This window comes from Pempheris klunzingeri, chromosome 14 (assembly GCF_042242105.1).
Source record: "Pempheris klunzingeri isolate RE-2024b chromosome 14, fPemKlu1.hap1, whole genome shotgun sequence".
Classification (NCBI taxonomy): Eukaryota; Metazoa; Chordata; class Actinopteri; order Acropomatiformes; family Pempheridae; genus Pempheris; species Pempheris klunzingeri.
The window spans coordinates 24,602,156-24,625,820 of NC_092025.1; the positions used below are offsets into that span (position 1 = coordinate 24,602,156).

Sequence of the window (23,665 nt, forward strand, 5' to 3'; positions counted from 1 at the left end):
GAGACGATCCCCCGAGCGTTTATGGACGCCGGCCACAGTTATTTGCTCCCTCTGTTGTCTTTTCGTTTTATTTGCTCTAATTATCGTCGGTGCTGCCCGGCGTGAAGCAGCGAGCGTCTTTGATCGGCCACACGCACACGTGTTAAGACGGTGAATGTCTGGGCGCTGACGAAGCCTGAGCTGTCCACCATTTTGTTTTGAGGAGATGAAATGTGCCCTGAAATGGCCGCCGCCCCGTCAGAGCGCAGCGCTGAGTGGCCACGAGCCTCCGCACACACACACACAGAGTCAGACAGTGTGTGTCATATTGATAACAGCCGATCAGTGAAGTGATTGATGGTCACAGTTACGGCGCTGAAGGACTTGAAGCTGATTATTTAACACCTGAACGTTTGCCCTCGTGATAACAGCCGAGCTCGCTGTTCCTCATTAACACTTCGGCTTCATGCTTCCTGCCGAGCAGCTTCACACACACTTCCTGCTCATGTTTCACTGTTTCCACACCGACGTTCTTTAAAACTGAGAAATGAATCCATGTTCGTCGCTCTGCAGCTAACGATTCATCAGGTTTATATCAAGAACATCTTTTATCTCATCTTCATCTCTTATCCGACGTCGGGTCGCCGGGGGCAACAGATCCAGCAGGGGTGCTAATGTTAGCATAGCATGAGAGTAGCATGTGCTAGCATACTGTTTTCATACAATAACATCATGCTGAAAGATGCTAACATTTAGCATAAAGGAAGAGTAGCGTTAGCATGGAATCAGAGTAAAAACAGAATAACCTGACAGACGCTCGATCAGCGGCTCGATCGGTGTTATTGATCAGGACACACCTGTTTCTTTTCTTCTGAGCACAACAACACCAAGCGTTTTGAGAGACGAGATCGATCACTAGTTCTGCCTCTGATGGAAACACCAGCAGTCATCTGATCTGACAACACAAGATAATGATCCAGACACACGTTTCGTCTTTTCGTTTCTCCGCCGTTGAAACGCTGCTGAGGTGTTTTGAGCTTCGACCTGGTGAGATCACAGCAGGACTCCCCAGGAGCTGATGCTCAACTTCTACCGCAGCACCATCGAGAGCATCCTCACAAACTGCATCACCGTGTGGTTTGTGAGCTGCACGGCTGCAGAGAGGGTGAAGCCCTGCAGAGAGGGTGAAGGCAGCTCAGAGGATCATCGGCTGGAGCTCCCTCACCTCCACACACTCTGTGCCAGCAGACTGAGGAAGAAGAAGGCCGGGAGCATCACACTGGACACCACACACCCCGGAAACTCCCTGTCTGAACCGCTTCCGTCTGGGAAGCGGTTCAGAACTTTAAAATCCACCACGAACAGGCTGAGGAACAGCTTCTACCCCAGAGCTGTGGCCTCCATCACACCCTCCCCCCTGTTTCCAAGAACTCCTAACCAGGACGACCTCAGCAGCCTCCAATCAGAGGCTAGCTGCTCTGTCTGTGCTCAAACACTGGACTCACTTTTCACGCTGCATTGCACTGCTCTGTACATATTGTATATACTGAAACTGTTATTTTTGATAATTGTGTATTTCTTTTGCCTATTTTTATATTTTTATATCTCTATTTATTGTGTGTAAATGTCACATGGGAGGTCAGACAGAATTTCATTGTACTTTGTCGTATAATGACAATAAACCTGATTCTGATTCTAAAGTTTTAAAGGCAGTGAAAGAGACGTTATAAAGTCCTCTGAGCTATCAGAGCTCATCATCCCTCCTCGGCAAACATGTCTGCGTCTCTGTGGTGAAACCTTTTTACTGCGTCCACCCCTCCATAAACTTTATGGCAAAGAAGAGGCCGAGGTCGCGCAGCTCCGCTCTATTTACCCAAAAATGAGTCGAAGCACAGCTGTTGCTCCTCAGCGAGGATCCTCCGCCTGCAGCTACAGGCGGAGGATCGGACTACACCCGATCCCGGGGTTCACTCCTCAGACCTGGATCTCATCTTATTTTAATAAGTGTTTTATTTTGTGGTGACCATATTTCCAAACCCTCAATCACTCAATCAATCTGTCTTTCTTCCAGTTAAAGGGGAGGCTAATATAATATATAATATAATATCTGATCAATCAATCAATCACTCTTTATTTATCTATATAGCACCGTTCATGTTCCCTCAAGATGCTTCACAGAAAGAGCAGCTCAGACCAAACTCTCAGCTGGTCCAAGGCCTGATCCAGTCCTGAACTATAGGCTGAGAGGGTGTCTGCCCCCCTGAACCCAGACTGGAAGGAGGATCCACAGGAGAGGAGCCTGATAGCTGAAAGCTCTGGCTCCATCACTGCTTTAGAGGACTTTAGGAACCACCAGTAGACCTGCAGTCTGGGAGCACAGTGCTCTAGTGGGGTAGTACGGTACTATGAGCTCTTTAAGAGATGATGGAGCCTGAACATTAAGAGCTTTGGAGGTGAGGAGAAGGATTTTAAACTCTGTTCTAGATTTTACTGGAAGAAAAAAGTCAGTTCTGGAAACATGTTTAATGTGGAGCTAAAGGACGAAACCTTTAGAAATAATAAATCTTTTAAGCTCACAAACACAAACGTGTGTGTGATCCAGGGAACGACTCAAACGTCGTTAACAACCAGATAGATTTTTTTGGATATAAGTTTCTATGGTGCTCCACCTGAACTCGGTGAAATAGTGACGCAGGTAGGATGGGAAGCCAGTGGGTAGAAAGCCCAGGATGTGCAACAGCTAGTCGGTTACAATATCTGTGAAATTCACTCTGTATTTCCTCCGTGTTGGTCGTCCGAGAGCAGAGAACAGCTAGCTAACAAACTGCCCGTTAGCATGCTGGTTAGCTGTAGCTGGTTAGCTGTAGGTGGTTAGCTGTAGCTTGTTAGTTGTAGCTGGTTAGCTGTAGCTGGTTAGCTGTAGGTGGTTAGCTGTAGCTTGTTAGTTGTAGCTGGTTAGCTGTAACTGGTTAGCTGTAGCTTGTTAGCTGTAGCTTGTTAGTTGTAGCTGGTTAGCTGTAACTGGTTAGCTGTAGCTGGTTAGCTGTAGCTGGTTAGCTGTAGCTTGTTAGCTGTAGCTGGTTAGCTGTAGCTGGTTAGCCTTGGTGCTGGTTAGATTGCAGCTCCTGCTCACTCAGAGCTCATTAATGGTTAACTCTGTGGTTACTTTTATGGGTAACGTGGAATGGATGTAACGTACGCAGTGCTAACAGCACAGCTAACAATGCTCCTGAACCCCCTTTAACAAAGTGCAAGAACCCTTTTGGCTCAATATTGATGAAATAAAACATGTAATCTCAGAGTTAGGGTGGAGGGTGTGTCAGGTTATATGGACTAATGTGACCTGTCCTCTGACTGGCCTGCTTCGCTTTACGTCCTGGTTTTCCTCCGTGTTTAATTGTTTTTTTATGATGTTGGGCTCACTGCCATTATTTCTTCTTACACAACAAACTGCAGCTTATCGACACTGAATCCTTCTTCACAACCAACACAGTTACTGAAACCTCCTGCAGTCACATCTACCGGCCTTCATCATAAATAATGTTCACATCTTTAAACAGACCGTACAGACTTTAGCTACTGCTCAATTAACGGCAAATTAAAATGTGACTATAGCCTTTATGAGTTATGAAAATAGAGAGAAGGAACTCTGTCAGACCTGAGCGACACCGGAAGCTGTGATGTTGGGGGAGTAAAGTTTAAGGTCCTGGTGAGGTAATGAATGTGATCCAGGAAGTCCAGAGTAAAAGATTAATGTGTTTATCAGGCGCCAGAACGCCTCAGGATATACAGAACTCTGGAGAATACCCAGTTAGCACAGGCATTAGCCCCAGTTAGCACAGGCATTAGCCCCAATTAGCACAGACATTAGCCCCAGGTAGCACAGGCATTAGCCCCAGTTAGCACAGGCATTAGCCCCAATTAGCACAGACATTAGCCCCAGGTAGCACAGGCATTAGCCCCAATTAGCACAGGCATTAGCCCCGGTTAGCACAGACATTAGCCCCAGGTAGCACAGGCATTAGCCCCGGTTAGCACAGGCATTAGCCCCGGTTAGCACAGGCATTAGCCCCGGTTAGCACAGGCATTAGCCCCAGTTAGCACAGGCATTAGCCCCAGTTAGCACAGACATTAGCCCCAGTTAGACACCAACATTTGCGTTAGTTAGCACAAACATTAGCCCAGCATTAGCATTAGCTCTTGTACCTTAAAGGATCCTCCTCTCTTATGATGATGAAGATGAGGATGAACGGGGCTGGACAGAATAAAAAAGACGGTTCAAAGAGATGTTTTATTTTCATCAGGCCAAAAACTTACAAAGAACTTTTATCAGCATGTGAAGTTCACTGCTCCAGACTGTCTGCTGTTATAATTCAGCTTCTTGTTTCAGGTTTATAACATCGTCCACATCAGGCCTCAAGTTCAAGATGGCTGCTGAACAACTGACACACACACACACACACACACACACACACACACACACTGCAGATAGTCTCTATCAGTGGTAAGATAGGACTGTTGTTGGAGGCAAAATGGACCCAGAAGGACAAAGGTCTGAGTGAGGACACATGAATACACACCTGTATGATGGACACACACACACACACACACACACACACACACGCACACAGCAGATAGCAGGATCCTGTGCTCTGTTTGCTCAGTGTTCCTCTTCGCCCTTTGGACACCACACCTCAACTGCTGCATCAGTGTGTGTGCGTGTGTGTGTGTGTGTGTGTAGGTGTAGGTGTGAGTGTGTGTGTCTTGTCTTTCTTTCTTTCATTTCTTCACACCATCTTTCGGTTTGTTCCCTCTCTCCAGCTCTACCTGTTCACCTGTCCAAACCTCCGTAACTACAACAAAAGTACAAACACCAAACTGTAAAAGTCCTTATTTCATGTTACTTCAGTAAAAGTACGTAAATACTTGCACCTTAAATATTAAAACTTAAAGTTCTTGTTTTCTCTGTTATTAAATTATAATCAACATGATGTCATTTGACTTTTATTACTCATATTAATGTTAATAGCTCAGAGACAGTGTGCCGGATGTCTGCATGTACAGGATGATGTGCAGCGCTCGCTCTACAGCATCCTCCTCATTACACAGCTTCATACTAAAGGAATCAACAGTCTGACACTAAATACTGACTTTAAAACTGTTTTATTCATTTTGAAAATGATTTTCTTGCCTCGTTTGTTATACAGAAACAACAGAACGCCGTAACTGACCAATCAGAATTGAGTATTCGCCAAAGCTGGATAATAAATTGTATGTGCACCACATGTTCATTGCCTATCTTATCTGCCATATCTGAGCATATTCGTTGCTACTGTTCTAATGCTGTTCATGAATGTTTTTACATCCAGCTGTTGGTTTGAAAGAGGATATTTTCACTAAAGTTCACTAAAATTAATGTTTTTTTCAGTGGAGTCTGGTGGCGTCCAACAAGTGATTTTCTAAAATCTTCATGTTTTTAGTTTGTAAAAGTCCTTCCAGTACTCGTAGTAAAAGTACTCCTGCATCAGTAAAGTGTCCTGTTCTATCTGTTGTCTCTGGATTCATCTTCCTACTACATTACTGAGCCATTTTACTGCTGTAGATGTTTGAGGTTTTAACTTCTTTATTACTAAAATCACTGTTTTTTTCAATGGAGTCTGGTGGCGTCCAACAAATGATTTTCTAAAGTCAAGTTATTCAATTATGTGATAATATAACAGAGACCCAGTGATTTAAATACAATTTGCTGTTAATATTTCTGAGCTTTAACTTAATCCTGTGAACATAATTATAGGTTAAAAAAACTGCTGAGATTATAAAGAAGAAACCCTGACATTCTCCAAACCAAAAGAAAACTCAGAGAAGTAGTTTTATTTTTCCATGAACCACAGACGCCGCTCACCATGTTTCACGCTGGCGGTGTTCGACCTCCTGAAACCTTTTATGGGATGTAGCGTTAAGAAGACTTTTATCATGAGCACCTGGACTTTGAAGTGACGAATTTTGGATCTCACACAAATGAATGGCGTCATGTTGAGAATGTTTTTATTGACGTTGATTTTTAATGTTTTTCACACTTTAATCTCTTTATTTAGTTTTCTCTGCTCAGGGTACTCCCCCCTAATAAGCCGTCCTTCAGTCACAGACCGAAGCAGAGAGGCAGCGCCAATGATGATTTTAAAGGTTTGTGAAGTGGGAGGAGCTGCTGTCGACGACAAACTCTGATTTACAGAGAAAACACCTGGTTCTGTGATTAAAATAAAAAAGTCAAATATAAAAGTAGCTAGCGTAGATAAGCATTTCGGGAGAGAAGTTAACTACGACTCCCAAGATGCATTTCAGCAAAGCACATCCAGTCACAGACCTAAATGTTGAGCAACGCCAGGAAATCAGCTGACTTTTACATTTTCTCTCTCTCACTCCACCCCCACTCTCAAACCGCTTCTTCTCCGGGGCGACAGCAGCTGAGGCTCATGGGTATTGTAGTATTTAGAGCGGCTCTCAAACTCGTTAACGTTGTCCAGGAGAGTTTCTAGGTTCATCATTGACAAAGAAACACTTCCAGAACCAGAACAGCAGAGCTACAGCTGGCTGAGGATCACATTCACGAGCACACGGTGGTTCTGCTGCTGTCACGGGATTTTATTGTCGTCTGTGGGTTGAGAAAACATTTCTTAATGAAGCACAATATACGTTTCTTTTCTAAAATGCATCATCATTAAGCCAAAAACAAACCTCCGGAAACTGGATTTACCCTTAAAAAGACTCATTTGAAGAAGCTCTAAAGTGAATAGAAACAAGCACACTGTCTGACAGTTTCACACATTCAGTATCTGAAGCTAAATGATGTTCACGCTGACATATTCAAATCCAAAACATATTTATGTGGCTGCATCATTCCATCAAATGGAAATATTCAACATTTTAAACATCAGTTTGACATCTTTGGGAACTTTGGGATCTCTGCTGGAATCTCGAATAAAGTTCTTTGAGTTTGAAGCTCAGCAGATCAAATATTTTCACCTGAGATAAAACATCCTGCAGTTGCTGTTAATTACTGAGCGACCACACAGGATGGACTTCTGCAGAATTATCTGCAGCGACAGTCCGGCGCTAAAATATCGACGCCCATCGACATTTTCGCGTCAAAGCTTTTAGAGGGCGGACACGAAGGCGGCGGGAGGCGGGACGTGATGCACAAAGTTTTTCAGTTCGTCGGGGGGAAATATTCAGTCCACGTCCCGACGCCGGCGTCCGATCACACCTCTCCCCCCTCAGTACTCCTCTTTGATGTTCAGGGTTAGGGAGGAAGGGGACACCAGCCCGTTGCTGCCGCTGCTGCTCGTCACCATGGCGACGCTGCTCCCGCCGTTTCCGTGGAGGCCGGCCCCGCCCCCTCCCCCTCCTCCTGTGCCGCCGTTGGTGCCGGTGGGCGGGGTGGGCGTGGTCGTGGAGGAGGCCGGCTGCTGGAGCTTCTTCTTGTTGATCTTGCGCTCTTTGGCGCGACGGTTCTGGAACCAGATCTTCACCTGGAGCAGAAGGAAAGGTGTTTTTTAGTTTCACCATCATTCTTGTTGGAGGAGCTGAGGTTCAGTGTCAGTGCTAGCATCGCTAGCTTTAAGCTAAATGCTAACACCAGCATCTAGCAGGTATCCTGCACGGTAACCTGCTCTACGTGAAAAGTGTCCTGAGATAATGTTTGTTATGTTGTAATCTTTGGGGCTGTTTAAATAAAATAAAGATGAATGTTTACCCTGTTCCTCTATTATCTTAGCCTGTTAGCATGCTAACGTTAGAGGCTGGTGAATGACTTTAATAAAGTTAAAGTAATAAATAATAAAGTATAAAGTATCCAGTTTTTAATAAAGTAATAAAGTCAATAAAGTTAATATAATTCATCCTAAAGGGGAACTTAAAGGTCTGAACCACGTTTCACGACTAAACATCCGATTGTTGTTGAGATATTTTTGTCTGAATAAAGTGACGGACTGACGGATGGACGGCAGGAAGGTCTGCAAATAGCGATCGATAAATGAAATACTTTGACCAAAAGAAGAAAACAATCTGGTGTCATCATTCGGACCGACTGACATACCTGTCTACACAGGTACCTGCCTACCTGAGCACCTCTGCCTGGATCCTCACTGAGCACAAAGCTAGCGATCTAGTCGTACAGCAATGGCACAGAAAGTATTTTAGGTGAGCTAACCTGCTAGCATAAAGCCCAGTGAGCGCTACGTCTGACAGAGCTGTTGATCTGTCAGACTACACGTGGAACTAGAGACCCAGCGGTCGGTCTTCTCATCACTGTCGAGGCCTCGTCCTCCAGCAGTAACGTTAGTTTTGGGAAAAGGGTCTTTGGAGGAAAGCCGGACGAGAGGACGAGGATGTTTATGGTTTCAAAGTTAGCTAATCTTGCTAGTTTCTCCAACGTTACAGACTGTGCCTTTAAAGCCACGCTGCCATCACAGATCTGCTTCCTCTGAGCTTCAACGCTCCTCTATTGTCCAAGAACTATTAAAAACACTTCAGTGGGCCTCGGTGCTGGTTGGCTGACAGGTTAACTCATCACCTTCGTGTGGATTCATCCGCCTCTGAAAGTAGTCCCCAACAAATGTGCTCTTTCCTTCTGTTTGTTTGAACCGATGGGCTCGGGGAAGTCTTTTTCGACAGTCCTGATCAATAACAAGGTTTCACATCAGCTTCTTTGCGTGTTGCCGTACCTGTCGCTCTGACAGGCCGAGCGTCGTGGCGAGCTCCGACTTCCTCCTGATAGTGATGTATTTGCTGTAGTGAAACTCTTTCTCCAGCTCCAGCCGCTGGTGGTCAGTGTAAACCACCCGGTACTTGTCTTTAGTTCGAGTCTTTCCGTCTGAAAAACACACAAACAGCCATGTTAACAAAAACAGTGTCACGTTGCATCGTGGGAAATGTAGGATCCAGTCCATTTCTACCTTTGTTTGTTTGGGGAAATATAAATAAATATGAAGCTATACCCAGTTAGCTTAGCTTAGCATAAAGACTGGACAGCTAGCCTGGTTATGGGATGAACTCCACCTCCCAGCACCTGCAACGCTCTCCAGTCATTTCGTCCACATCAGCAGCACAAAATCACACCAACTGTTTGTATGTAGAAGCCGTGAATGAAGCGCAGTAGTATTTTATATTATGTTATAAACCGCTCACATAAACTGACGTCACCGGTTTGTGTGAGCGGACTGATGGAGCTGTGTGTTCACGCCATGACTCCTTTATTCAAATACACGACCTGCCTCGGCTGGATTTACATAAACTAAACCCTATCTGCTCTTATTCATTTATGGGCGTCAGCGCCGGCACGACTCCAGGTGAATTCTCCCAAACTGACACAGAGCTTTGGTGTCATCAAGTGAAGATCCTCAAATGTGTGAGGCTCAGGACATCAGGAGTGTTTCCATTTGATTTATTGATCCACAGTAAATATCTCCAGTTTGTCTCAGAGGGGTTTTTATCCTGCAGGTAAACTAGATCACTTTAAAGAAGCTTTCAATGAATGGACGCCTTTATAGAGCCAAAACAGCTCATGTGACTCAGGATCACCTGCAGAGTTGGTAAAGGTGAGGCAGCTAAACCACTTGGTTAAAGGGTAATTCTGTCCCTAATATCTGTCCACATCCTGGTGTCTGAGTGACTGGTAGGTAGTAAAAGTGTTGGAACTGGTCCAGTAGATCACCTCAGCCAGCAGCCACCAAACGGGCTGCAATGGCTGCAACGTGATCCTTTGGGACAACTGCACCTGATCACAGTAGGTCCACTAGAAGAGCTTGTTTGATCCACTGACAGGCTCAGAGTGTTATTCTAAGTGTGTGACAGCATCATGGAAAGGATCCCTACAGAGAGAGACCTGGAAGATCCTTTTGGTTTAACCACAAACAGCACACACACCAGACTACATTCACTAAAACAGGGATTTTAGGGAACAGGACACAGGAGCTGCTGCCTCCATCAGTCAGTGTGTTTGTGTTATTGTGTGTAAAACAGATTATTGTGTTGGATGTGAACTAACCCTTTAAAACACAATAAGTCACACAATAACACAAACAAGCTAACTAAGTAAGGCAGCAGTGGACCAACAACTCCTGTGTACTGTGAGTTAAAATTACTGTTTTTGTCAATGGAGTCTGGTGTCTTAGAAGAGAGCGATTTAATGGTTCTTTCTGGTTAAACAAAACAGATCATCTCCATAAATAACATACTTATTTGAACCCAAACCACCTTTTCCTAACCCTGTGGTTTTGGTGTGACTTTGCCGTTGTAAAGGGTTAGTTCACACCCGAACAAACGTTTAAAAACACCAAAGTCACAGAAAGACGGGAAATAATGTGATAACGACTGAAAATAAAAGACAAACTATCTCCTCCGATGGGATCCTTGCTGTTATTGACTTTGTGTTAAAGTTAATTAAAAGGCCTTCAGCTCTCTTTAACACGCTCTGATTCAGTATTAACTCTAAACACACAACAGTTAAAGAAGTTATGTGTGTCTGTCCTTTAGTCGCCGTCTGTCCTCTAATCGGTCACCGGGGCGAATCACAACTCAAACATTTTAGTTTCAGGGGAGGGGGGGGGGGGCATCTGTCTGAGCTGTCGGCCTTCTGCTTCATTTGTCAGAAAGTAAAAGCCAACAGTTTGGGAGCCGGGACGCTAACAAAGGAGTGTAAATCACAAAGCTCTTCAGTCTGTCAGAGAGATCTCAGCACACTCCAGCTTACAGGGAGACTCCAGTGTTTTTAGACCTGGGCCCTATTTGTACATACCCTGGTGTCTAAATGACCGGTATGTACTAAACGTGTTCTCTCTCTTCAAAGCCACCAGACTCCAATGACAAACACAGCAATTTTACCCAATAATGTAAAACTTTGTTCAGTTATTATTACAGTTATTGTTTCCAGACTTTGTGTTTTAAAAGGTTAGTTTGCACCTGAACTGACTCTTTAAAACTCCAAAGTCACACAACAACACAAACAAACCAACCGATGGAGGCAGCAGTAGACCAGTGACTCCTGTGTCATGTGAGGTAAAATTACTGTTTTTGTGAATGGTGTCTGGTGTGTTTGAAGAGAGTGATATAATGGCGGTTTATGGCCACCAGACTCCATTAAAAAAAACAGTAATTTTAGTAATTGATAAAGGAGTTAAAATGAGCTCAACCTGAAACGTCTACTGCAGTAAAATGACTAATCAATGCTGCAGGACAGGACAGAACACTTTACTGATACAGGAATACTTTTACTGCAAGTACTTCAAGCACTGGTGGAAGTAAATTTACAAAAGTGTTTTTTCTACTCCACTACATCTAGGCTCTACTTACTTTACAGATTCAGAGTCTTACAAACACACGAAGACATAAAGAGTTTAGAAAATCAGATGTTTTGTCATTAGCCACCAGACTCCATTGAAAAAAACAGTAATTTTAGAAATTACAAAGAGAGCTTGAGCATCTGCAGCAGTAAAATGACTCATTAACGCAGCAGGAAGATTAATCTAAAGACAACAGCTAGAACAGTTAACAGTTTACTGCTACAGGAGTACTTTTACTGCACGTACGGAAGTGTTCGTTCTACTCTTCTACGTCGCGGCTTTAACAAAATTTTCTATTTACAAGCGAAACACATGAAGAGTTTATGAAATGTGACGATTTGTCGAAAGCCACCAGACTCCATTGAAAAAAACGGCAATTTTAGTAATTGATAAAGGAGTTAAAATGCAGCAGTAAAATGACAATTCAATGCAGCAGGAAGATCAATCCAGAGACAAGAGGATTAAAACACTGTTAACATCCACCAGACTCCATTAAAAAAACAGCAGTTTTAGTAATAATAAACTCCCCAGCAGCTTATAGCCGACAAGTCTTAAACTAAAATGAAAGAGTTTGGTCTTTATGGAAAACATCTGGAGATAATGCTGAATTGGCACTATATAAATAAAGATTGATTGATTGATTGATTGATTGAAGTCTAGCTGAAACCATTAGTTGATTATTTAAACAATCAGCTGTAGTCTGATAGTAAATAATTAAAAATGAGCTGAACCTCAACCAATAATCAAATCTATCAATGAAGAGGACATTTAATACTGCTTCAATACTGTAACAGAGTATTAGTACTCAGAGTATTAGTACTCAGAGTGTTAGTACTCAGAGTATTAGTACTTGAATTAGAAGGCCTGTCTAATACTTGACTTTTACTTAAACAGTATTTTTACAGTGTGTCTCCCACATCTGGCTGCACCTGGTGGGAAAGATCCAGGTAAATCACACACACACACACACACACACACACACACACACACACACACACACACACACACACAGTCACGCTTCACACTTCAAAGTGGGAACTATCTTGTAAACTCTTGTTTTCTCCGCCCGGAGACAAGCGGAGGACAAAGGCCGAGCTCAGCCGCCCGGAGTCGCGTCCAGCCGGGACCACATTTACATGACAACGGCTTCAAACCGGCTTCACACGTTTGATCCCCGACAGGACGGCACGGGGCCGGCGGGGGGAGCGGACCCTCTGCACATCGGCGCGCTTTACATCCACAGCTACTGATTTTAAATTCGCTGATCGAAGGATATTGGTGATCGATAGACGCTCCACTCAAGTTCATTCACACACTTTGATGGACTGTAAAACCATCTGGACAACATGTTAAAGAATAAAGTTAAATAAAGAAAATCAAGTTTGAAGCCTGGAGGTGACATTTGAAGAGCATCAGATGTATCGATGAGTCCTTCATGTCTCAATACTTCACATTATTAGTTTGATGGTTATTCACATGTTTCCTCACTGACTTCCTGTCACACTCTCCCGGAGCTGCTGCTCTCTGAGGCCGCTCACATTTGAGTATCACCGCCGCTGATATCTCATATTAAAATGTGAAACAGCCCTTTAACAGTGAGGATAAAGAGTTCAGGCACAAGCTGCTAATAGAGGAGTTATTCACAGTGTTTCTGTGAGCACATGCTGGGTGTGTTAAAGGGGTCAGCAGGTGCCCCCCCCCCGGGTCTTACTTGGGTTGGAGGGCGGTCCGGAGCTCCGTCGTATCCAGTCGTACGGGTTCCTCCTCTGCGGGGATCCGGGGGACAGCTGCCCCGCCGACGCGTTTAGGGACGCGGGCATCAGCGGCTGCCCGGGGAACTCCGGGGGGCTGAAGCCCAGGCTGGGGCCCACCGACCCGGAGGGAGGCCCCCCGGCCGCGGCGGCTGCGGCTGCGGCGAAGTGGTGCGACGACCAGTCCTCCCGTGTGGGGGGCGGCGGGTAGGCCGGGCTCCAGCCGCCGCCGCCCGGCCCGGCCTGCTGGGCGGCGTGCAGGTCGTTGTTGATGCCGTGGTGGTGGTGGTGGTAGCCGGCGAAGTCCGAGTACTGCGGCGGGGCGGGGACCGCGAAGTTCTGCGGGCTGAGGCTGAGGCCCGGGTGGCGGGTCACCGGGTTCTGGTGCGGGTACATGGCACCGGGGTCCTTGTCCAGCTGCAGGTAGCTCACGTACATCTTTCCAGGTGAGGGGACTCCCTCAGCATACTGCGGATCCAGCCTGCCTCTCTCCCCCCTCTCCCCTCTGTCTCACCTGGCCTACAGGTGAAGCGAGCCTCCCCCTCTCTCTCCCTCTGTCTGTCTCTCCCTCTGTCTGTCTCTCCCTCTGTCTCTCTCTCTGTCTGTCTCTCTCTCCCTCAGTCTGTCTCTGTCTGTCTCTCCCTCTGTCTCTCTCTCTGTCTGTCTCTCTCTCCCTCCCTCTGTCTCTCTCTGTCTCTCTCTCCTCCTCTCTACCTGTCCTCACCTCCACCTGTCCGCGCGCTCTCTGTCTCAGCAGTCTCTCCATCAGCCGCATGTTAAAAGCTCCTGCAGTCACATGACCTTTTTTATTGCCCTTATCTCCCTGCCTTCCTGCCTCCTCACCCTCCCTCCCTCCCTCCTCACCCTCCCTCCTTCATCACCTCCTCTTCATCCTCCTCATCCTCTCTCTCTTCACACAAACCAGCAGAATCCAAAAGGTTTTTATCTGCTGAATTAAACCTACATTTATAAAGTACCAGGTTATACCCCCCCCCCCCCCCCCCCCCCCCTCACACACCCTCTCCCCCCCCCTCTATATTTACATGTCAGTCCGCGGCTGCATTTCAAAGAACTTCCTTCAAAGGAAAAGAACCAAACTACAAATGAGGCGAATAAAGACTAAGAGAGTCAGTGAGAGGGAGAGACGGCGGCCCGCGAGGGTCACTCAGCCCTCACCCTTCACTCACCCTTCACTCACCCTTTGTTTTAGATAATAATAATAATAATAACAACAATAATAATAATAATAATAATAATAATAATAATAATGATGATAATAATAATAACAATAATAATAATAATAATAAATGAATGATTAAATAATTTGAAACAATTCAAGTTATTAAAAAGAATCATTCATTCTTTACTTTATTTCATCCATTTATTCTGCTTTTTATTTCTGTCAGAACATTTTTTCCTTTTGCTTGTGTTTTAAATAATAATAATAATGATAATAATGATAATAATGATAATAATGATAATAATGATAATGATAATAATAATAATAATGATAATAATGATAATGATAATTAAAGTCAAGGGTTCCGTTTATGATAATTACATGAACACAGGAGATGAACTGATTAATGCACCTACAATAAAAAACAATAACACTATAATATAATATAATATAATATAATATAATATAATATAATATAATATAATATAATATAATATAATATAATATAATATAATATAATATAATATAATATAATATAAATCCTGTTAAATGACCTTAAAACATTCCAACATCAATAAAAACATTTAAATATGTTTGATATCTGACTGAGTTAAATAAAGTTTATAGCACAATTTATATGATTCAGAAGCTACAACTATACACAACAACAATAATAACAACAATGATAATAATGATAATTATTATTATTATTACTTGTGTAAAGGAAGTGAAATACGTCTTCTACATTACCGTCCGTGAGTTTAGTTTCACTTCACTATTAAAGATGTTCATTAACGTCCTTATAAATAAATAAATACACTAAATAATTACATTAAAATCTACTTTAATGCACTTTTATTGTATCTATATTAGTTTACTGTTATTTTCTAATAATAAATGAACCTTCTGGATGTTTCTGGATTAAACAAACTGACATTTATTCACTTAATTCAGGCCACAATTTAATTCCAATTAAAACATTTAAATACGTGTTTATATCACATGAATTTATTCCCCTGTGTTTATTATATTATAATGATATAAGTTTCCACCACAGGACAATAAAGATCAAGTTAGAAATGAGGTCCTATTTAATGTTAAATTCACTGTTTCACCCCAGCGTTCATCTGATGACTCTGATCACAGAAGAATCAATTAAAACAGAATATGAAATGATAATAGAGCAGCATTATTAATCAATATTAACTGTATTTATGTACGTTTGCTTTATTGTTTCTAACTTTATTCTGTTTTTAAATGTTGTTTTAATCTCTTTAAAGACGCTTCACACATGAGTACAAAACAAATGCAGTCATTTATTATTTTATTATTATTATTATTATCAAGCTTGATAATAATAAGAATAATAATAATAACGATGATAATATTAATAATAATGATGATGATAATGATCATCATGATAATAATAATAATAATAATAATAATGATGATGATGATAATAATAATAATTCTCTCATTCTGTCCTGATCATCGTTCCTTTAAAACATTTATAGTTTAGAAAAGAAACAAACTGTCGCTGATTTTTCTTCTTTTCTAAAATTTTAAATCAAAGGCAAAATAAAGTTGAATGTAATAATAATAATAATAATAATAATAATAATATGTAATCAATTAAAAACAGTAAGGTGAAATTTTAAATAAAAGAACATCCATTTACAGCAGGAAAACTGATCAGTGAAATAAGTCAATTCATTGATAATCAGTTAGGCCTACACACACACACACACACACACACACACACACACACAGGAGGCAGGAGATCACCTGGAGGTCACCTGGAGGTCGGCAGCAGCTTCGTCTGCTTCCTGAACTGAAAGTTAAAAGACAGAGAGGAGGCGTCTGCAGAGAACAAAGGAGGAAGTACTGCGACCCTTCAGTGCAGTAAAAGTACAGAGACCACCGTGAGAAAATACTCCAGCACAGTACCAGTACTGCATTCAGAGACCAACTGCAGTACAAGTATATAAGTATCATCAGTACCAGTATTGCATTCAGAGACCAACTGCAGTACAAGTATATAAGTATCATCAGTACCAGTATTGCATTCAGAGACCAACTGCAGTATAAGTATATAAGTATCATCAGTACCTGCTCACATCAGACTGTATTTCCTCTGTACGTCCTGCTGTGTTTGTAGAGGCTGATGTTCCACAGTAGAAGAGACTCACAGGTATCTGAGGACATTTACCTCCAGCAGTGCTTAAAGCACACTGCAGTAAAAATACTCATACTGCAGTAAGGATACTCATACTGCAGTAAGCATACTCATACTGCAGTAAAAATACTCATACTGCAGTAAGGATACTCATACTGCAGTAAAAATACTCATACTGCAGTAAAAATACTCATACTGCAGTAGAAGTACTCACACTGCAGTAGAAGTACTCACACTGCAGTAAAAATACTCATACTGCAGTAGAAATACTCATACTGCAGTAAGGATACTCATACTGCAGTAGAAATACTCATTCTGCAGTAGAAGTACTCACACTGCAGTAAAAATACTCATACTGCAGTAGAAATACTCATTCTGCAGTAGAAGTACTCACACTGCAGTAGAAGTACTCCTGCAGCAGTAAAGTGTCCTGTTCTATCTATTGTCTCTGGGTTCATCGTCTTGCTGCACTAATAATATATTATATTTGTTTTTTTTATTGTATGTTTATCAGTCAATTTATTTCCTGTGTTCATGTAATTATCATAAACGAACCCTTGACTTTAATTATTATTATTATTTTTATTATTATTATTATTATTATTATTATGTAATCTCAGCCTTTTTTCATGTCCCTCTCTTGTTTTGCCTTTTCAACATGTCTGACCTCCTCCTCTCTCTTCACTGACACGCTGACTGGACCTCAGTGGGAATAGATCGAATCATTCCTCGCTCCCCTAAATGGTACATCTGAGAATAAACTGTCGAGTGGACGAACCCCCAAAACCCCAGCGAGTCCTCTAGAGACTGAACATAGATCTAAGAATATCCCAATATCCTCACTTCAGCAGGAGACTGTGTGATTTGACTCGTCTGTGTTTTTATTCACGTTAACGTTTAAACTATGAACGTTAAAGACAGAAAGAAAGATGTTTTAAAGGACCATACCACTGTTTTTCTGGAGTTAGACTGAATCTTTACTTCTCTCAGAGTGATGCTGACGTTTAATGGTCGTTAGCTGAAGTCATGTGAGAGAGGTCGACCTTTAACCTTTAAAAGTGATGGAAAAAGTCTCGACTGAACCATTTGACTCGTGAAAGAACTTTCTTTAACCGAGGTTGATGATGTTTTCTCAGTAAACTTGTGTTTGTGTCTGTGTGTGTTTTCTTAAATGTGTTGTTTTGTCAATGGAGTCTGGTGTGTTTGAAGAGAAACAATAGAGTATGAGAACGATGATTATCATCATGTTGTATAACAGCAGATCTACTACCACGACCTAACAATATCTAATTAACTTTATTTCATCTTGATCACAGTTCGTTTATTTGATCGTTTCCAGCTCCTCCAGTTTAGCTGCAGATACTAAAAACCTTAAGTCATGTTCTGCACTTTTTATTAGCACTTTAGTCAAGTGTTTGCTTTTACCTCCTTTTTTTTAAACTGGGGAGAGAAAAGGAGGAGGAGGAAGAGCAAAGAAACAGACAGTTCATTGTGTTTCCCTGTAGCGCCCCCCGCAGGCAGCCTGTCGTTAAACCTCTGGTCTGTGTGCTGCGTTCAGGTACAAGTACTTCACCACATTTACCTGAGAGCTCCAGCAGCTTCGTGTTTGGTTCTCTGTAGAGTCCGTTCATCACTGAGGAGACTGATGAAGACGAGGGTGAACCTCGTTGTGAAGGTTTGCTGCTTTTCCTCTGAATGATCCGAATCAACTGAAGTTGTTTTTAAAGGATAATTACACCTATTTTGGGGTTCAAAATGACTCGTAGGCTCAGAAACACAAACTAACTGATGGAAGCAGCAGCTCCTCTGTTCTGTGACCTAAAATGTTTTTGTCAGTGGAGTCTGGTGCACAGCTCGTAGCTACCAGGCAACAAGACCCAGGTTTAAAAACACTGAATTCTCCTTTAATGGCGCTGAGCTTTGGATCATTGTGACACCATCTCGCTCTGTTTTCACCATTTTTACAAACCACACTGTGTCTGTGTGAACATTTGTGTCTCTTACAGTCATTTTTATGTGTGATTTTGACTTTCCAGCAAAGAGATCTGCACTATCTTAACCCCCCCCCCATGATGCTAATAATGGTTCTGTTGTTTTTCATGCAGAAATACCAAAGCTGTGACAGTAAACTGAATAAAGCTGTTTCTCACTATTTTTACAAACCAAACAATCAATGGACTGATTGAGAAGATGTAAACAATCATTAGCTGCAGTCTGATACGTGTTTATTAGTACTTTTACTCAAGTAAAAAGGTAAGAGTACTACATGTACCACAGGTTTTCAGTACTGTCATTAAGGGTGTTGTGATCTCGGATCTGCCGATAATCTCGCGAGACTACAGCGGGAGTTCCGTTGTTTGTGTGAGCTGCAACCGTAGAAGAAGAAGAGAAGGCGGCGCTGCGGCGGAAATCAAAATGTCCGCTCCGAAAACCATCCCGAAGGATGCTCAGGTAACGTCTTTACTGCCTTGCTCTGTGATTAAGCTACAGTTTGGATTAAGTCTGGTCATAGTTATGTTTCAATGCAACACATAGCACCAACAACCGAAGCGTCTGTGCTCATTTCTCCGAACCTGCCACTATCAGCTAGCTCGACGGCTAGCGTTAGCACTGGACACCGTTCACAACAACAGCCGCCAGCTAGCATGTTAGCCTAGCCTGTTAGCCTAGCTTGTTAGCCTAGCCTGTAGCCGTAAGTGCTGCTGAGTGTGACACACTGTGTGTTTTACACAATTAAATTAATTTCGTCTTCTGTACCGACTTCCTCTGGATTTTAACAACAGTAACAGCTGATCTGAGCAGGTTTTGCTTTAGAGTTTGACTGTGAAACACCGTGAACTGACTTCAGAGGGACTCAAACTTCAGCTCCAGCTTTCTGTTTCCTCTTCAGATCGTGAATATAAAAGTAGAAAAACATTCCTTAACTCCAAGAGGAACCAGCGTGTTGGACTGTTTAAAAGTTATTCCACAGTTTAATGGCTTCTTGATCCTGTCTATATAATTAATTATCTGCTCAGAGGAGATTGTTCTTCTGATGTATTAGCAGCAGCTAAACCGCTCAACTGTAGGACTGTTGTTACTGTTACTAATAAAGAGATAAAGAGAAGTGAAGATCTCAGTGAAGTGAAGATCTCAGTGAAGTGAAGATCTCAGTGAAGTGAAGGCAGCGTCCTGGTGCTCGGGTGTCTGCTGTGATTCAGAAGGATAAAATGCACATAACGGCTAACTGTGTGTTTCAGGTGATGATCCAGATCCTGAAGGACATGGGGATCACCGAGTACGAGCCCCGCGTCATCAACCAGATGCTGGAGTTCACCTACAGTAAGTTTGTCTGAGCTACAGGAGCCTGTGGGGGACACAAGACACAAAGTGACGTCAACACTGGACTTTAACGAATCATCTTAATGAGACGAATGTTTTCTTTCCTCGTCAAACGTTCTCAGAAACCTGTTTCCGCCCACGTTAAGGTGGAGCTTCACCTCCACCTGCCGGTCGGGGGGTTGCTGTTTCCTGTGTGATTATTGGCGGGGGCTCCTCAGTCGGAGCGACCGGACAAACGTTTGGCTGGTTGTTTGCTAATTTAATGGTTCGTCTCCTTGAGACCTTTCGCCAACACTGACCTCCTGCGGCGACAGGTGACATCATCGGGGTCGCTCAGGTAGCCGGTTGTGTCTGAAATCCCAGAATAAGCTGCTGTTTGGTCGCTAAGACAACCAAAACATGTTCCAGATGTTTCAGTATGCAGCACTGGACGCTACGCCGGCAGAAATATCCCACAATACAGTGCAGTAAAGACGAGCACATCAACATAACAGAGGGTAACGGGCCGCGGCGTGAAAACAGGTGCATGATGGTCCGACGCCCGTCTGTGCAGAGATCGGTTTGTTTTTGTGACGTGTCAAAAACACTTGAATCAGTAACTGAAGGAAGTTTAATAGAGCTGAAGGATCAATAATCATTCTTCTTATCGTCACGAAGAATCAGAAGCTTGTTTTTGTCTTTAACTGAATGTGAGTTAATGGAAGCAAACGTGTTTAAACTGAGCTAATAATAGTGTGACATCACATGACGTCATAAAAAGACCAGGAAGTCAAAACAAAGTTGAATATTAATAATAATTTGTTGGCAGAAGTTTAACAGGAAATAAAGTCTGTCACACAGAAACGTGGTCGCGGCGAAAAGAACAAAACGCAGAATCAACCAACCAACACGCCGTCTGTGTTCACAGGATACGTCACCACCATCATCGAGGACGCCAAAATCTACGCCACGCACGCCAAGAAGTCCAGCGTGGACGCCGACGACATCAAACTGGCGATCCAGTGCCGCATGGACCAGTCGTTCACCTCGCCGCCGCCACGAGACGTAAGTCTGCGTCAGCACGGCGTCCAGTTTCTACAGAGTTCACTTCAAATGTGTTTTTAACCACTTTCTGATTTTAAGAAATAAATAAATACTTAAAACATATAAAACTAAATATTTTCTAAAGTTATTTTCCCACCAAATCAATATTTTTCAGGTTTATTATTATTGTCAAACATTAGATCTATATTTTATAGATTTCTCTACATCAGGGTGTTTGTTTTCATGCTTGTTCTGATCAGTCAGGTTTTCTGTGTACTGCCCCTTTAAATCAGATGTGATTCTAAGTGCTGAAACTGTAAAACAAGAGAAGAAGATTTAAGCTTGTGTGTGTTACACGTGTTGTTCCGTGTCTTTACCGTGTTCTCCTGCTCGCCGTGTGCTCAGTTCCTGTTGGAGGTGGCGAGGCAGAAGAACCAGTCGCCGCTCCCGCTCATCAAACCGTACACGGGGCCCCGCCTCCCGCCGGACCGCTACTGTCTGACGGCGCCGAACTACAGACTGAAGTCTGTTCAGAAGAAGGTAAACCCGCTCCCTCGACTCTGATGTCGCTTCCTGGTTTTCCCCTCCGGCCCTCTGACGTGTTTCTGTCCCTTCAGGTGTCGTCGTCCTCCGGCAGGATATCGGTTCCCCGCCTCAGCGTCGGCGCCGTCTCCAGCCGACCGAGCACGCCGACCCTCGGTGAGTCTGTCGTCATGTGACGAGGCGTCGCACACCTGCAGCTCTCTGACCGCATGTTTGTTTATACGACACAAAATTGGCCTTAAAATTTAATGAAGCCTGAAAAAGTGAAATTCAACCTGCCGACTCGTCGACGCCGCGTTTGAACGCAACACTTCCTGTGGTGTTTTCACAATAAGAGCCCTGCGGTGTTTCTGAGGCTTTTATTTGTTGGACAGAATCAAAACGCAGTCACGTGCAGATTCAGGTCAGCGGTGCGTTCGAACACGACCGCGTTTCGTTGATTACAAACCTCAGTCGCCATGGTTACCGGTGACATCACTGACACGTCTGGAGGCCGACTCCCCCGTCCTGACCTGAACAGTGATGAGATGACGCTGGTGCAGCCGCCATTTTCTTCTCTGAAGTGTCTGATTTTACCCATAATGCATTGCACAGCAGGCTAGTTGTGTTTAAGTTAGACGTGTGTGTGTGTGTGTGTGTGTGTGTGTGTGTGTGTGTGTGTGTGTGTGTGTGTGTGTGTGTGTGTGTGTGTGTGTGTGTGTGTGTGTGTGTGTGTGTGTGTGTGTGTGTGTGTGTGTGTGTGTGTCCACAGGAGCTCCGTCTGTTCAGTCCGTCACCACGAAGGTCGGCACTCCGGTGTCTCTGACAGGTCAGAGGTTCACCGTTCAGATCCCCCCGCCCTCCCAGACAACCACCACCAAAACCAGTAAGACCAGTTGGGCGTGTCGGGGGTTAATGACTAAAGATTCACAATAATAATTAAATAACCTCAGCAGATATATATTATATATAATCAAAATGGCCGCCGGCCTCCGCTAACCTTCGCTGTTCTCGCCCCGACAGCCACGCCCTCCACGCCGGCCGTCTCCAACGTCCTCATCAACCCATCTCTGATTGGCTCCAAGAACATCCTCATCACCACCAACATGGTGTCGCAGAACTCCGGCGGCGAGTCGCTGAAGAGGAAGCACGAAGACGACGACGACTACGACGCTCTATGACGGCGAGACCGAAGACGGCGGCTCGTTTTCTTGTTTTTTTTATAGCTCATCTTTTTAAAAACCCTTTAAAAATAAAAAAAAGAGAGAGAGACTGACCCTGTTGCTATGGTAACTGATCCAGGTGGGTGCAGTTTTCCCACGATGCTCCACTGATTCACAAAGCCGCTTTAAAGGAACAGTCCCCCAAACACACACTGGAGCAGGAAGAGAAACCCTGAACGTGTTTAACAATGAAACCACCAGAGGGCGCCGCACTGCAGTGATGCTGCATTCTGTACCTGTACCGAGGAACCTGTAGTTCAAGTATTAAAGTAGAAGTTCTCACAAACTGACTGTCGTTACTTTATTTAACCCTCTGAGCTCTGAACGCTGCTGCTTCTTCTTCTGGTGACGTCATTTCTTTGAGGACCTTCTTCTTCTTCATGTCCCTAAAATGTGTCCAACCTCAGCTAGAAGGTTCCAGAAGTCAGTGAAGCAGAATGAGTGAGAAAAGACTTCAGACTGGGAGAAACATGGAGAAAATCCAGGAATCAGACATGTTGTTCATCAGAGGAGACTAAAGAAAGACAGAGAACATGTTGATCCAGAACAACAGTGGATCTAAAGATCTGTGAACCTCCAGAGGAGATCTGAACTGTTTCAGGTTCTACTTTATGAGCAGAGAGAACAATCGTCCAAAAATAAATATCAGAACGTTCCTTTTCAACAACTTCATGTTTGTCTGAATGAACTAAAGCCTTCAGATAAAAGAAGTGATGTGAGAAAGTCCTCTGGTACCGTTTGGAGGTCCTAGTGTCGTAATGTGTTCATGTACAAGCTGCTGTGTAACTAACTAGACGTCTGAAGCCACTATCTTCCTTTTGGTCCAGTTTTAAAGAATTTACTGAGTGACTGGTAGGTAGTAAAAGTGTTGGAACTGGTCCAGTAGATCAGTTCAAACAGTTTAAAACATAAAAGTCACAAAAGCACAAACTAACTGATGGAGGCAGCAGCTCCTGTGTTCAGTGAGGTAAAATTCCTGTTTTTGTGAATGGAGTCTGGTGTGTCTGCAGAGAGTGACTTAACAAAAAGGATCTTCCAGGTGTTTGATCCACTGACAGGCTCAGAGTGTTAACCATCATCTGTGACAAAGAAAAACATCAAACCATCACTTCTGACTACCTGGAACCAGAGGACTTTTGGTAAGTTTGCCA

At 43.4% G+C, this 23,665-nt stretch overlaps 2 protein-coding genes across 2 annotated transcripts; one reads left to right on the top strand and one right to left on the bottom strand.

The window, feature by feature from the left end:
- Positions 1 to 7,251: 7,251 nt before the first annotated feature.
- Positions 7,252 to 13,605, bottom strand: cdx1b (caudal type homeobox 1 b). The gene is made up of 3 exons (XM_070843279.1): positions 13,030 to 13,605; positions 8,703 to 8,851; positions 7,252 to 7,508 (listed from the first exon to the last, which is right to left on the bottom strand). The coding sequence occupies exons 1-3, from the start codon at positions 13,505 to 13,507 to the stop codon at positions 7,254 to 7,256; spliced, it is 882 nt and encodes a 293-aa protein (XP_070699380.1). The 5' UTR covers positions 13,508 to 13,605; the 3' UTR covers positions 7,252 to 7,253.
- A 5,191-nt stretch (positions 13,606 to 18,796) lies between these two features.
- Positions 18,797 to 22,800, top strand: taf9 (TAF9 RNA polymerase II, TATA box binding protein (TBP)-associated factor). Its single transcript, XM_070843706.1, has 7 exons — positions 18,797 to 18,876; positions 19,665 to 19,746; positions 20,654 to 20,790; positions 21,175 to 21,309; positions 21,387 to 21,468; positions 22,064 to 22,177; positions 22,315 to 22,800. Exons 1-7 carry the CDS (start codon positions 18,841 to 18,843, stop codon positions 22,470 to 22,472), a joined length of 744 nt encoding a protein of 247 aa, XP_070699807.1. The 5' UTR covers positions 18,797 to 18,840; the 3' UTR covers positions 22,473 to 22,800.
- The last annotated feature ends 865 nt before the right edge of the window (positions 22,801 to 23,665 follow it).

Coding starts and splice junctions, on each gene's coding strand:
- cdx1b (XM_070843279.1), bottom strand. CDS start 13,507: ATGTACGTGAGCTACCTGCAGCTGGACAAGGACCCCGGTGCCATGTAC. Junction 8,852..13,029: donor CGGACCGCCCTCCAACCCAA/GTAAGACCCGGG, acceptor TGTGTTTTTCAG/ACGGAAAGACTCGAACTAAA. Junction 7,509..8,702: donor TCGGCCTGTCAGAGCGACAG/GTACGGCAACAC, acceptor CTTCTGCTCCAG/GTGAAGATCTGGTTCCAGAA.
- taf9 (XM_070843706.1), top strand. CDS start 18,841: ATGTCCGCTCCGAAAACCATCCCGAAGGATGCTCAG. Junction 20,791..21,174: donor CCTCGCCGCCGCCACGAGAC/GTAAGTCTGCGT, acceptor CCGTGTGCTCAG/TTCCTGTTGGAGGTGGCGAG. Junction 21,469..22,063: donor ACCGAGCACGCCGACCCTCG/GTGAGTCTGTCG, acceptor GTGTGTCCACAG/GAGCTCCGTCTGTTCAGTCC.